Source organism: Melospiza melodia, chromosome 1 (assembly GCF_035770615.1).
Source record: "Melospiza melodia melodia isolate bMelMel2 chromosome 1, bMelMel2.pri, whole genome shotgun sequence".
NCBI classification, from domain to species: Eukaryota; Metazoa; Chordata; class Aves; order Passeriformes; family Passerellidae; genus Melospiza; species Melospiza melodia.
In genome coordinates, this window is record NC_086194.1 from 159,067,053 (window position 1) to 159,082,534 (window position 15,482).

Sequence of the window (15,482 nt, forward strand, 5' to 3'; positions counted from 1 at the left end):
TCTCGCATGAGCGTAGAGTATTTCTTATACAGTTTCCTAAAAGCCCCTACTCTTTTGTTACATTGAGGGGAAAAAAAAGTATGTAAATGTAGCAGATATGTTGAGCATCAAGGGAAGAGATATTGAAGGAAAACTGATATAAGCATGAGATTTATAAATGAATGTTTTTCAGTCTTTGAGCTAAATGACCAAGCAAAAGCATTGAACATAATGCCTTCTTCAAATTTGTTCCAGTTTATCTCACTTAAAAATAGTTCTTACATTTTTTTTATGGGTCATTTTTTATTTTTTTCATCTTCATATTTTGTCTGATATTTGTGGTGATATAGTCTAAGTAGTTTTGAGAGAATTTCCTTTATGTCTTTGGAGATTCAACTTAATTTCAACTTGACTTTAGTTGCGTTACATTTATCAGATCCATGGCTTTTAACACCTTCTGTCTCAAGTATGCTTTTATATAGGTGCTAAGAAATTTGAGCAAGACTAAATTATCTGTTTCCAAGATTTCTCCTGTGTTGTATGGATTGCTGGGAAAAAGACAAAAAAAAAAGAAAATATTGGAAAGAGCAAGTTATTGCCTAGTAGCTTTTCAGCAGGATGTCATTGCAAGTTACTGGGGGAGCTAACAAAACCCAAAATTTTCAGTTTTCCTGCTTCTAGGATTATCCCACTTCATTTCTGTATCTCCTTATCACTTTAGTTCTGGGCTCTTTTATACATTATTTAGTGGGAGCAGAACATCAATAAAAGAAAATACATGTTTTGTGGGTTTAATTTGTCTTCTTGTCTTTTGCCAGACTCCTTTAGATCTTTAGGCTCTCACTCATGGGACATAAATACTGAAATATCGAGTTCCTCAGTACACTGGCTTTACTCACACAGTTCTTTGAATGGATTTCACCTAGCTAAATCAGGTGTCTGAGTAAATCAAAGCGAGAATTAAGACTGTCTAAGGATCATTGTAAGATCCTGCTGTTAATTGTTGCTTTTTAATTCTGGAAAGGTTTTTCAGTAATCCATCAGAGTCCATTATAAAGCATTATGATTGATTTAAAGTCTGTCATAGCAAGAAAGAGATAAGTCACTGTCAAAACACCAAACAGGTGTTTAGAATTGCTGATACCATCTAAAAGAAGACAAGCAAGGAGATATCTAGCAGCACTATCACACTCAGCTTTCCTTGACAGGGAGAGCACACATACTGTATTTAGTGCTTTCTAAAAAGCATTTTATTTGTGGGTTTTTCTTCAAATAACTTCTGTCACTACTTTGGACTGAGTCTCAGCTGGCAGAAAGCCACTGGAGTCAAGAGTCAAATAATTCTATTCCTGCTTAGAGATGATTGTAAAGTAGGAACTCAAGAGTATGAGCCCTTGATGATACAAAGTACTTTGATATTTTTGCCAAATGCATCAATATGCCCTCTATATAATTTAATCAATTATTTAAAAGGAAAAATAATAATGTTATAAAATAGCATATGAATTTTTAATTGTTAATATTTATTAACAAATTGGTTTTAGCTTTTGTTTCCTGCCATACAAACCAGCTCAAGGAGTTTAAATTTATTTCTCATCTTTCGAAGGAACTAACTTGAAATTTTATTATTGCATAAATTATATAAGATAATTAATATTATTGCAATGGTATTGAAAAAATAGATATGTGGAGAAAAAATATTTCATGAAAGGTGCATAGTTTAAAAAATATGTGTTTATTGAATTTGCTTTAACTGTCTCTTAAATTTTGTGCCTCTGTGTTTTTCCACAATTCCAGATTTCAGACTGAACTGAATTACGATGTTTTGGAAGTTCATGATGGACCAAACCTATTATCTCCACTTCTGGGTTCTTACAATGGTACACAGGTCCCACAGTTTCTGTTTAGCAGTAGCAATTTCATGTATCTTCTCTTTACAACTGATAACAGTCGTTCTAACAATGGATTCAAAATTCACTATGAAAGTAAGTACCTCTATGATGTATTATTTGATCTTCCCTCCCCCTCAATGCTTACCCTAGTCATGTACAGGCTTCATATTGGCTAATTTCCTGTTATTTCCCAATCTGAGAAAGATTTAGTAATGTTAAAGTGCAAAAGAGATGACCACTACTTTTATTTATGTTTAATGTCACTGATGCACTGCTCTGTGTATTAAGAATCAAAAGATGAGAATAAGAAGTAAATGCCTTTCTTCTGGAGGCTGCTTTTATGTCCTAATATTCTTAAATTTTATGCAATGCATTTTTGTGAGTGTAAAATGGCATGAGATCAGGAAGATTATGAAAAACTAAGAAAAAAAACTGAATTAGTGTTCTGGTTGATGTATCTGCAGCTTTAACTGAACATAGGGGGAAAATGCAGTTTTCATAATGACCAATCAAGAAATGGAATTGGTTGATTATGGATTTTTTGGATTCTAAAAACTTGCCTATATGATTTTTTTTTCTGACATAAAAATACTCTTTGTCCTTATTTTAGTCATATAAACTATGTCACAGAAAGTATCTGTAAGATTTCATACTTCATTAATTATTAAAATGCCTATGTTGAAATATTGTAATTCAATTTACATTTTGTCTTTCTAAATATAACTTCTGTTGTAATAATTCCTACTTATATGAGAAATAATATTTTACTGTAATTGCTATCTTAATCGCTTTGTAAATCTTATTGGCACATTGCTTGTACTTCTACTTGGAGTTATTACCAAAAATTTCCAGATGTTCTTAATTTTTAACATTATTTTTTGCAATTTTCACTATTTCTGGCTGCTATAAGGGTACTAAAACTAACATGCATAGGGGAGATATTGCCAGATAAAATTTGGATTGAAGTCCAGTGAATGCTAAATTCAGGCTTTTTATTGGAAAAAAAATTTCATATTATACCAAAATTATTACCTAGCATTCACCCACAAATGTCTACCTGTAAATTCTTCTGCATTATGAAAAAGTGATGATTTTGTTAGTTTTCATCCATTCAGAAGTTTGAAAGAAGGCTATCCTAACACATTAAAAGTGCTAGATTAAGATTGCCCACCAAGACACTAAATTCCTAGAAAGACTGAATAATGTTAAATGGTAGAAATTATACTTTGGGAATGTGAACAGCAAAAAAAGAAAATCTGCACTTATTACAAATAATTAACAGTTTCAATTAAATAAAGTTGGAAAGGAAACCTGAAATTTCTTTATAAATAAATTCTTTAATTTCATTATAAAATCCTCTTTTTTGTAAAAGTGATCCACACCCCACAGTTCTCTACACCAGTGGAGTAAAAGGCTAAATTTATACTATCAGAGAGCATGGAAAATGTATATTCTTACTCCTGGTACACAAAATAAACAATTTTCAGTACTTTCTTTTCTGCTTAATAGCCTCTGTTTATAGACAGAAGTCTGGTATTCATTTTATTTTTGCTTAATTCTTACTGGTTTCTTATCTTGCATTATCCAGTACAATCCAATTCTGCTTTTCTTTTTGGAAACACGAATAATAATGATCAGTGGTCTCCTATTCATCAGTTCTTCTCCCTTCAAATAATGTATTGAAAGCTTTTTATATCTTTTATATGTTCATAACTTTTATGCTAATTATATCTTTCCACAATGAATTTCTTTGTAATGAAAGACTTTTTATGACTTCTATGTAGGAACAAAAGGAATAACATGCATTAAAAATTTTTGAACTGAATACTTCTAGTAATTTACTAATTTCAGTACTATCTGTAGAGGGTTGAGGTTTTTTCATTACTGTTTTATAATAGACTTCTTTATATAAGCTTTGTATATTAACTTCTCACTGGGAAATAACCTAAAAGGCTTAATTTTTTAGCACACATTGAAATCCCTTAACAAGTCAACTTCTCTTTATTCTTTTCTGCTATTCTTTATCTTCTCAATGTCTCATATATCAAATAACATTAGGTGTGAGTATGATTTATGTAAATAATTGATCTATGTAAATATTTAAAATATAAATATCAGAAGAAATGTAACCAATTTCAGTTATGCTAGCAAATTTTGTCCAGGAAAAAATAAAGGCTGAAAATCAAAATTTTGAGTGATCATCAAAGCTTTTTAATATCAGCATCAGGTACAAAATCATTTAATGTTACTAAGACAGGATCAAACTAAATATCCTTTAAATTATGGGATAGTTTTCTTATTTTTCTCTACAACAATGGCAGGATTCAAACTGTGATCCACAGTATCTTTTAATGGTAACACCGAGAAGAATAGTGGAAAGATAATTCACTGTAAATGTGAGATAATGAAGCCTTCACCACACAACCATCACAACCAATTACTTAAATTAATTTAAAAAAATCTATAGGTCCTTTGTTTAATTATTTTCTTTTCCTTTTTTTTTTCCTAATTTTTTTTAATCTAGGTGTAACTGTTAATACTTACTCTTGCTTGGATCCTGGCATACCAGTGCATGGACGGCGTTATGGACATGACTTCTCTATAGGTTCCACTGTCTCATTTAGTTGTGATCCAGGTTATAGGCTCAGTCATGAGGAGCCTTTACTATGTGAAAAAAATCACTGGTGGAGTCACCCACTCCCAACTTGTGATGGTAAGGATGAACAGATTTAATACAGAGTACTTTGAGTTTTACAAGTTTTGCCAGACTGTTATTAGTCAAAATTATTTAAATGCCAGAGCCCGTAAAACCTGTATTTTTAGGAAAGTGAAAGAGTAATTAGAGAAAATAAATGCCATATATCTCTGTGATAAGACATATGAAACAGAGAATGATATATAGTTATTTGATCCTGCAGATTACTGAAGGTTTATCTATCTGAATTTATGTAACTGTGAGCTAACTGATTGCAAACTTAGTGTATATCTGGTTGTAAAGCACTTATTACAGCTTAAAAACATTTGTGTTTGGGTATCCATCTATGGACAGAGATTGCTGACGTAAAACCCATGAAATTAAGTTCATTTGCACCTGACTCAGAAACTTCATTTTCTCCTGTTTTATGATGATCCCTCTGTTTATGGCTTCTTAACAGAACTTCACACCCTTCCGTCACTGTGGAAATTTATCAGGACCACATTATATCTGATGATTATTAAACCAGCCATAAGTGGTCTCCGCTATATCATTAAATCTGAAAAATTATCCAACATTTTCAGTCATCTCTTGTAATTGGAATTGTTCATTTAATGCTTTCCCAGTTGGGGTCATATCATTTAGATGAACTATTAAGAAAGTGGATTGTAATGTTCATTCAGTCACATTATTTGAGATATTTACTTCTTAAAACAGTTTCCCTCTTTGCAGCATGGTGCATGTTTTTGATGTTAAAAATATTTTCAGGAGTAATATAACCATTTAATTTCTAGTATTTAACCGGAGAAAGTTCCCTGAGCTTTTATGAGCTACAGAATGTACATGATACTCTATTTTTTCTAATACAGTTCTTAGTGTCCCAGGACAATAATTTTGAAAGAAAGATTTGAATGAAGACTAACACAGAAGCTCATTGAATCATGTGTGATTTGCCATATGGAAGACTACCCATTCCTGCTGCATTACTTTATTTAGAAAATGGCTGGGACTTCTCTGGCCTGCAGATTGTTTGGTTAGGAAATGCTTTGGGATTTTAGGATGTTCAGGAAGGTGAAGGTGTCAGATTATGATAATACTCAAAATCTGTGGTAATAGGAAGGGATGTGAATAATGACTTTGCTGAAAATGGTCCTCTGTAGTTCTCCAAGTCCGTTTTCTGAAAGATTCCACATCTCAGTCAGGTTCTTGCAATGAAGAATTGCAGAGTTCCCACAATTTGCAGTCAAGGGGGTGATATTTTTCTGAATAGAGCACAAAACTAGGATGTGTTTTTTAATGGTGATAAGCACTGGATGCTGACCATGTAAAACAAACAAATAAACACACTCCCTATGAATACTGTTCTCTGTTGTGGAATAAACTTACATATTATGATCAATTTCTTCCTAAAGATGCCAAACTAGTATGCAATTCATTAGGTAAATGAGGTTTCTTTTTCTCCAGAGCACATTGCTAAATGGTGATTTTACATTCAATAAATATCTTGTAAAGGTAGGATTGAGTGCATTTATTCTATTAAATATAGTCAGTTTATGGTTGATGTAATTTTCATTTCATTGCTGAATTTATTCTCTGGTGGAATGTTTTTTAAAAAAATCCAGAGTCCTTGCACCCCAGGCAAAAAAGGGCATTTGCTAAATGGGCTGTTCTTTCCATAAATTATGAGTTTGGGTTTGTGTTAATCATACCACTAACAAACACATCAGTCACTATCACTGCGCATTCAGAATGTTACTCTGATGGTTTCTGAAGAGACAAGTTCTTTTTTGTTTGCTCTTTTGATAACTGCATCTCCTTTTGTATAATTCTATCGTGTAGTGATGTGGAGACAGACCGGGGTAATTGTGCAGATAGGTCATGGCAACTCACGAGTGGGTGTGGTTTGGAGAAATGACTACAAGACAAAAAATTTTAGAATTCTTAAAGCAAGTTCCTCCTCAAAGTAGAACATGGCGTTGAGTGAAATTCCATTATTTGAAGGAGTGTAAACTAAATTTTTCATTATGTGTTTGATGTTGCCCAGATAAACAAAAAGGTAAAACAGTTTAAAAAAATGGTTACAAGTTTTTCTGAGAAAACACTGTTTATATTGCATCTCTACCATTCCCATATACCAACTACATATGATCCATTTTTTACCTATGTATCTGGAATGCCTTGAATTTCTTAACTGTAATCACCACCCAGTGCTTAACTAAAAAGATGAAATTATATCTTATAATGTCCTTTATTTATGAATACTATGATAGAATTTTGCTTTTAAGCTTTGAATACATGTGAGGAACCATTTGTGAGAATTCATACTCTACCCAGTATATGAATAACTGTAGTCATCCCATTAAAAAATATAGGAAAATTAATGTAAAAGTTAGGAGTGTAAAGTGCTGTTTATTCCTTTCATCATAACAGTAAATTGAATGCTAATAGATAATTCTTATTCATAATTTGAATTAAAAATATTGTCATTCCCTGATCTTAATTTATATAAGAAAATTAATAAATGGAATGAAAATATTCAATTCAGATAAAAAAGAAAACTTTTAATACTTGTATTAGAAACCCCTAGATGACCAAATGAATTAGCAAATATGACTCATGCAGTACATGAGGAACATATTCAAGGAATAATGCAGAGGTATTATGTCCCTTCTGCTGACATCTCTAAAATAAAAATAATACTTCCACTAAAACACAGCTATTAAAGAACCTGCTTCAAATAGTGAAATAGAAGCAAGAATTGAAAATGGAAAGCATGTATGGTCTATTTTAGATTTAAATGAGAAGGTCAAAATGCAAGTTTATATTGTGAGTAATCTAGGCTACATTAGTTTATATTAAATGAATCTCTTGCATAATATAACTCAAGTCCAAGGTTTATTTCTTGTAGCTGAGTATGTTAATTTGATGTCCATATCCTTATTTATTTACCCCTACTTAACTACATCCCATTTTAAGATACATTACATTTTCTATGATTAGGGAAGACAAATGCTGAAGTTACTTGGTCTGTGAAGCACAGTATATTAGATTCAAGCTCTAATTCGCTGTTTCAATAATTTTAGTCTATTCTATATGCCACTTTTCTTATCCAATTGCACAATAAATGAAAATCATCTCAGAATTACATTTGTAGATGGAAGTTAAAGTCAATTAAATAAATTAATGTAATGAGGCCTCTGTGTGTTTGTGCACACATATATTTGTATTTAGACTTATATATACACAAAGATATTTCCATATAGATAGATTTTTCTTTTTTTTTCTCTGCAGTCCTTTCTAAACTAGCATATGTTATTAGTCTTCTTTGACGATGGTTCAAATCTAAAGCTAATTGTTATTACTAATCAATTATAATTGTGTGTTTTCTCATTCCATCACTTCTGAAAACCAAATAGTTTCCAATTATGTGTACTTACAACAAATTGAACTTCTGCAAAAAAGTTTGTGGTTATTTTTTTTTTCTGGAAGCTTTTCTTCTTCTTAAGAGAATTTTATCTTTCCTGAGAAAATTGAGATACATAATTTTATGTTAGTGTTTGACTTGCGGGTGGTGACCTATGGCCAGTCTCTTGAAAAATCTTTACATAAGGAAATAATAGATGATACCATTTGAAAATGTGAAAAATGCTAATTTCACAGATGTCACCATCATCAATCAGGCTAAAAAAGTAAAACACTTTTTATTTTATTTTTTTTAAAGTGAATTACTAATAAACACTCAGTTGAAATGCATCAGAAATACATTTATATGAATCTGTATCTATCTATCTATTTATCTATCTCATACATTTTCTTCATATTTTCTGTTCTTTTTGGATATGGGGACTGTTATGATCCAATTTAAACCCAGAGGATCAAAGAAACTGGAGTTTCTGTGTATAAACCAGAAATAACTTTGAAGGTTCAAAATTTAGATTAAAATCAAATGAGGTTAGAGGCTGGTGCCAAAGAATTGATATGTTTAATTTAATAGTAAAAGAGGCAAAGAGAAAGGAGAGAGAGAGAGAGAGAGGGGGAGGGAGGGAGGGAGGGAGGGAGGAAGGAAGTGTCGGAAGGAAGTGTCGGAAGGAAGGAAGGAAGTGTCGGAAGGAAGTGTCGGAAGGAAGTGTCGGAAGGAAGTGTCGGAAGGAAGTGTCGGAAGGAAGGAAGGAAGGAAGGAAGGAAGGAAGGAAGGAAGGAAGGAAGGAAGGAAGGAAGGAAGGAAGGAAGGAAGGAAGGAAGGAAGGAAGGACGGACAGGGGTTATGTGAAAGCATATCACCCACCCAAGGGTCCCAGCCATGTGTCATTGTTCCCCTCCATGTGGTCTTCGTGTTGATCAGGGTCCCCTGTGGCTGCCACACACTGCACCACACTGAAGAGTGCAGAATTCCATGGGTTAATCCACACTTTGGGCAGGTGGGAATGCCCTGTGCCTCCCTTGCAGGAGGCCAGTTTGACACTCTCCCTTCCAACACTGAGGGTCTGTTGGACCATCTCTGGTGCAGGGTCTGGGGAACCCTTTAGGGTGCCCTTTGATGGGCCACGCCATGTTTTAGTTGAGGTGTTAGGGCATGGGTTGGACTCGATGATCTTTAAGGTCTCTTCTATGAATTCTGTGAACTCCCTCTGCTGTGGATGAGTTTTCCCCGGGTGAAGGGCCCCTCAGCCGGGCTCCTCAGCACAGCGGAGGGTGGAGCCACTGCCTCTGACCAGAGGCCTTTCCAGCACACACCCAGGGCCTCTCTGCCCCACTCTCTGCTGTGAGGGTCTGTGAGCCTGGCAGCTGACAGCCCTGGGGCTGTGGCCTCCACCCTGAAGGGACCAGGCTTGTGCTTGGTCAATGTCCCCAGCCGGCCCTGAGTTGTTACTACAACTTGTTTTCATCAGTGAATGCTGTAGGGCCTCTCAGAGCCCCATCCAGGGTATGGTGATCTCAGCAGCTTTCGTAATAGAGTTTTAGAAGTCCTTCATGAAAATGCTTAAATCATAAACTATAATATTTCAGTCATAAACTATAATATTTCATTCTCTGATGGAGACCCCCTTCCTCTCATCCAGATTTCTAGACATTTCATATCACTATGCTCTTCATAACTCTGAGAATGGCTTGTATCACATGAAAACAAACTTGTTTTAAATAGATTGTAAATTGTATTTGTAGATCTCAGGTGACAGCAAACATAATTAGTGGTTATTGAGTTTTCCTGATGGTTATAAAAAGCAAAATTTACGAGAGTTTTCTGTGAATAAGTGTTAAGCTAGCTATACAGGATGACCCTATGCAGGAAGAGAATATACAAACTGACTTCTGCAGTAAAATATAAACATGGTAAAACCAGAACAGAGGGCATGTGAGAATAAAATGGAAAACACAAAGAAACAAATATGAGAAAACATGTCATAATGTAATGTGAAGTGTCCTAGAAATATGTTTCTGTGGCATAGATGCTGTGGCAAGACAGCTAAGTACTTGCAATTGTTAATGCAGGGTCGTAGAGATGGAAAACATATCCTATTGAAGTAGATTTAAAAAATCCTGTCTCATTACTGATCAGAAATCATAGATTCTTACATGGTTTGCTAGCCTTCCCAAGTGAGACCCCAAGAGGGAATACAATATAATGACAGTTTAGCAGAAGATCAAATGGGTAAAAATAGGCTATGAATATATGTAGGCTGAAAATTATAAGGCTATTTCTAGTATTGCAAGATTGATTTCCTATAACAGTTTTATAGTAGCATGAAATATGGTCTGAAGTGGAACTTTGCTATGAATGACAAAATTCAAGTGTTTTTATTACAAATATTAATGTATTTTTGGGATGAAACATGGCCTGCATGTCTCCCACTGAGACACGAGTAGCCTGACTAAAGGTTCTGAAATTATTTGGGCCAAAAATTATTTTCAAAGTATATTTGGAGCCATTTTCTAAGCTAAGCTTACTTGTTGTCACTTTTTTTTTTTTTGTGATTGATCATGTTACTGAGCAAAATGAATGCAGTTGCAACAAAAGAGAGTGCAAGTATTCAGCCCAATATTGTAAGAATTTATTTCAGCAGAACATCCGAACCAAACTCCACTATTAAATTGGAATCCTCATTCATAGTTATCCAAAACTTGCTTCTTAGAGTGTTACATCACTCATCACTTCTGATCACCACAGTGTATACGTCTACATACCAATCTGTATTTCATAAAACCACTTTTATATTTTGTTCTCTTTACTTTTTTGTTCTTTTATTCTCATTGTTGTTGTATTTTTACATTTTTTTAAATTTTATTTTGCTTCTCACTATTTGGAAAACAGTAATGCAGGCATATCTTGATTCAACTTCTCTGATTGTGTGAAAAAAATTAATTGGTGTGTTAACATAATGTTCCATTTTCCACATTATAAATCAAAAGTAGTACCTCAATTGTTTCCTTAATTGTTCATTCTACTTTTACTCCTTCCTAGATTCCATCTTGGTATAATCAGATAAAGTAGAAAGGTAGAATTTGGAAATATGTGTATTTATCCTTTGCTGTTCTTATTTTTACGTGCTCTTGTTTTCCTTTGAACTCTGAAAAACAGTCAGATACTAGAAGTGATATTACATGCTTGGGCTGTTAGCCATCTTCTCAGGGCCAGTTGCACATGTAGGGTTTCAGATTTGTCAGCTTGGCTTTATTTTCTAAAAGGCTGCTCCCTTGATGCCTTTTTCTGCCATCTGCTAGCCTTCACAGAGTTACACTGAAGGCCTGATGGCATGCCATAGATGTTTTGTCACTATTTGCATTCCTGAAATGTTTTCCAAACACCTCCTGTAAAATATATTATTTGGTCTGTAGCCCATGATTATAAAAACTGGCTGTATTTATTATTTAATGGATGAAGTAGATAGTTACCATCAGGAGCTCCAATAATATGCTGTCACAGCCTTGGCTGTATTTTGCTAATGTCTAAATATAGCAAGATCAGATTATAAAGTGGCAGTATTTGCCTTCACTGTCTCTTCATCAGAGAAGTGAGGAGGAAAATTAATATGGAAGGAGGTTATTTGCCTGTGGCAACATTGGAGAGATTGGACAAATGTGGTCCTAGAATGTCTTATTTCAGCCTGCGGTACTGGATTTGCAAATTTGCATCTTACAATTAGGCCAACAAAGGCTAGAAAGTTGGCAGGAGAAATAGCACATACAAAGCTATGAGGCTATCCAGACAAGTAAGCATGTTTAAAACAGAAATATATTTAGTTAGAATGACCAAACAAATTTTAGCTAGGCAAAATAGGGCAGCCTTCAACCTAGTATATAGGATGAAATTCCATTTCTGATTTATAAAATAAGGCTTATTAAATGTATACTTCTTTTAGTGCCCTGAACACAATGATGATATGCAGTGCCATAGCCTCATTATGAAAAATTTGAAAATTTGAAAAATAATTGATCTTTATGAAAACATTCCACAGTGCTACTGAAATGTCTGGAAAACGCATGTATTTCATTGACACAAATGTCTGCTTAGGTACAAGGTGAGATTGAAGGTACATTCTGGATATTCTCCTGATTCCCTTTCTTCTGCATCCTCAAATCAGTTATGAATTTACATCCGCAAGCAGAAGATTACGAAATGTCCATATATTCATTCTCAAATATATAACATTAACAGCAAAAGCATAATGAGTGTAACTTCAATCATTTACTCCATTTATCAAAGTGTGGCAGAAATTGCCATAAGCAGCATAACTATCAAGACATAGGAGAAGAAACAGCATGATGCAGCAAATTACTCACAGCACCTTGCTCCTGAAGTATGTAATGTTTGAGCACATACTGAAAGGACAGACTTCTCCCTCCTTTAGGAGTCACACTGCTGAGTGCTGCCTTAGGAGGTGCTCAGATGCTTTGGGAGGGGTAGGAGCAGGTTAAACCAGCTAGGGCAGGTGGGGCAGCATCTCAGGAAGAGCCATTGCTCCTCCAACCTTCGACCCTCATTGCTCTGGCAGCAGGGTGGGAAGCAGAGACATGAGCAAGAAATAGTTGAGTGACCGCTTATAGAGCAAGAGGAGGGTTTGATATTTGTATCAACTGGAGTTACAGACAAATAGCTGCCATTTGCATCTCTCCAAAAGTGCCTTTGAAGACCTTTAACATCTTCTAAAGATAAGAGAAGAATTTGTGTTAATTACTTTGGAAGGACTGCAATCAACTGCTGGAATGGTCTAGATTATTTGACCTGAAACTGGTGACAATAGTTCATTACTTTTATTCTAAAATATTTCTGCGAAATAATTTTGGTAATGCATATAATTAGGGTAAGGAAAATAAAAGGAATAGATGCTTTTAACCTTGAGAAAAAAAAATAGAACTAGTAATTTGTTTTATAATGTATGGCCTTCTGAGATAATCTATATTCAGAGAACTCTGATGCAATGACTTGGTACTGAATTTTAATAGCTGTTATTGATATATGATAATTCTAAAATGCAAGACTCGTCCTTACTAAAATTACCTGATTAATGTTGTATTTCAAAAACCCTGGAACAGAAGATCATTGAGCTGTACATTTTTGCCAGTGTTGTAATGACTAAATTTTTGTATTTTGCATTAATTAAAGCTGTAATTTAATTTTTGTATTGCTCAATTACTGATTACTTTTATAAAGTTGCTAATGAAACTATAGAAATGCTTATTCTTATACTGGAATTTCTCATTAGCACGAACATCATAGCTACAAAGACATAACCAATAATTATAATTGTATTCACGAAATGAGGTCAACCATCCCTGCACAAATATTTTAAGTAAATAATTTTTCAATAGCCAAGATCCACCATTTTGACTCTCCAGCCTTGGCTTCTGTTTAAGTGATATTGTTTGGCTCTCTATCATCTGCCTGCATCTCTCTGCTGAACTTAACAATTTTCACAGAGGCTTCAGAAACCTGAAAAAAACAACTAATGACTTGATTTTGATTTTCTTATGCATATTAAACAAAAATTAATTAATAATTTATTTCTTTTTTTTTCTACTATATAAAAATGGTCTTTAGTCATATCTTAAATTGCTAAATCATTTGAGTAATTACTTTTAAATAATTTTAAAGGCAGGAAGTTTTAGGTTTGTTCTCTCACATTTTCTATGTTTTCTGTTATTTATATTATTATTGTAATTGTTATTTTTTTTTTTTATTTCTAGCTTTATGTGGTGGAGATGTTAGAGGACCTAGTGGAACAATTTTATCCCCAGGTTATCCTGATCTATATCCAAATTCACTGAATTGCACGTGGACTGTGGATGTTACCCATGGAAAAGGTAAAAAAATCCTTTTCTCTTTTTCCACTTTTTTTTGGGTGGTTTTTTTTTTTTTTTTTTAGGGTGTAAGTCCAGTATTTTCTGCTCTAGGAGACCTAGGTTAGCGCCAAAGCTAACCTAGGTTTTGCATTGCTGATTTTTGGGTTTGTTTAATTTTCTTGTAGTAATTCCTAGAATTCCAGAACTGGACTAGGCCCTTACACTTCCCACAGAATGAAAAATCAGTGAGAAAGAATTATATGATGGCTGATTACAGAAGCTGAAGGAAAAATGGCTTTTAAGGAAGAAGTGGTTATTACTTGAAGTCAGATTTCAGGAAAAAGATATAACAGGAATTTTAGCTCCTCTCTGAGAGGTTAAATAATGCTTAGGACACAAATGGGAGCTGGTATTTCCAGGTAAAAAAGTTTCCTAAATAAATGTGTCCTAGTTGCTTTCAAATGAAAGGTTTTGGTACTTGATGAGATGGATCATACTTTTAGGTTTTTGTTGGTATTTTATATTAAATGTGGGAGTGACTCTTGTACTATGGGTGGAAAAGCTAGAGCAGTATAAGATTTAATGTTAGGGGAAGGAGACAGAGATAGATGTCACAAGAGAAATTTAGTACAAATAGAGTAAGCTGATAAGAACAAAAAAAGGAGAATTATATTGTAACACTGGGAAGAGTACAGAAAAAGAAATGAAAGGAAGAAGGAGGAAGGCAAGTTCGATTCTGAATTTCATCAGGGTTCTCAGTGAGGGCATGAAAAATGTGACAAAGTACGCTGATGATGTATTCCTCTAAGAAAGAGTTATTGATAACATAAAAATAAGACTTCAGATAAAGAGAACTGTGCTCATCTGTGATCCCCTTATTTATTTTGTACAAGTAGTGTGATAGTTTCTCTTCTAGATATTAAATCACTCTGACTGGTTGTCCCATTTAAAACTCCTTAAAGCATTAAAGTGGTAAAGTGTGTCTCTCAAAATTATTACTCCACAGCTCTTCCAGTAATAAGAGTAGTCTCTCTTATTACCAAGTGATGCCTTTGTGTCAGTGTAATTTGATTCTAAATATCCACAATGAAAGAGGCTCCTGAACTTAGTGATGCTACATCACATACTACATTTGCCTTTGTTACCTCTATGTATGATACATGGCTTCTAGAGTTGTGGGAATATAAGGGACTGTGTATCTTTTGTTCTTCTGGATAAGAAAAAAGACTAAAAGAAGGTGTAAAGAAACTGTTAGACCTGTAGTCATTTATCTTGCACTCTGTCTGAGAAGTCATTGGATAACAGCACACGCTTTATAATCTGAGAATTGAAGGCAAGTAGCAGAGATGGATAAGAGTTTAGCTTCATGGAGTAATACATGACAGAAAATGATGTGAATCCTACAGTAAAAATGAGGGCAGATTAAGCCACATTTTTCAGGATTCTTGACAGACATTTTATTAACTCTTTAATTTCTCTTAAAATAAAAAGAGGATTATGAAGAAAAGTGCATGGCAAGTTTTGGGAAGTTTTGGGGGTTTCTTTAATTTTATTTTCCTTTTTAGAAAATGAAGCAGCTCTTTTGTGATTCATTATTTTTTCTTAAAACCTCAGCTAGAGAAATAGTTAATAGTTGG

General features: G+C 33.9%; 1 protein-coding gene across 3 annotated transcripts in view; it reads left to right on the top strand.

Annotated features, from left to right (window-relative positions):
* CSMD3 (CUB and Sushi multiple domains 3) overlaps nucleotides 1–15,482 on the top strand; it is a 588,763-nt gene that overhangs the window by 348,183 nt on the left and 225,098 nt on the right. For all 3 annotated transcript variants that reach the window (XM_063173375.1, XM_063173384.1, XM_063173392.1), the window contains 3 exons: nucleotides 1,777–1,964; nucleotides 4,396–4,584; nucleotides 13,750–13,866. In XM_063173375.1, the coding sequence (XP_063029445.1) occupies nucleotides 1,777–1,964; nucleotides 4,396–4,584; nucleotides 13,750–13,866 (494 nt within the window). The remainder of the gene's footprint in view (nucleotides 1–1,776; nucleotides 1,965–4,395; nucleotides 4,585–13,749; nucleotides 13,867–15,482) is intronic.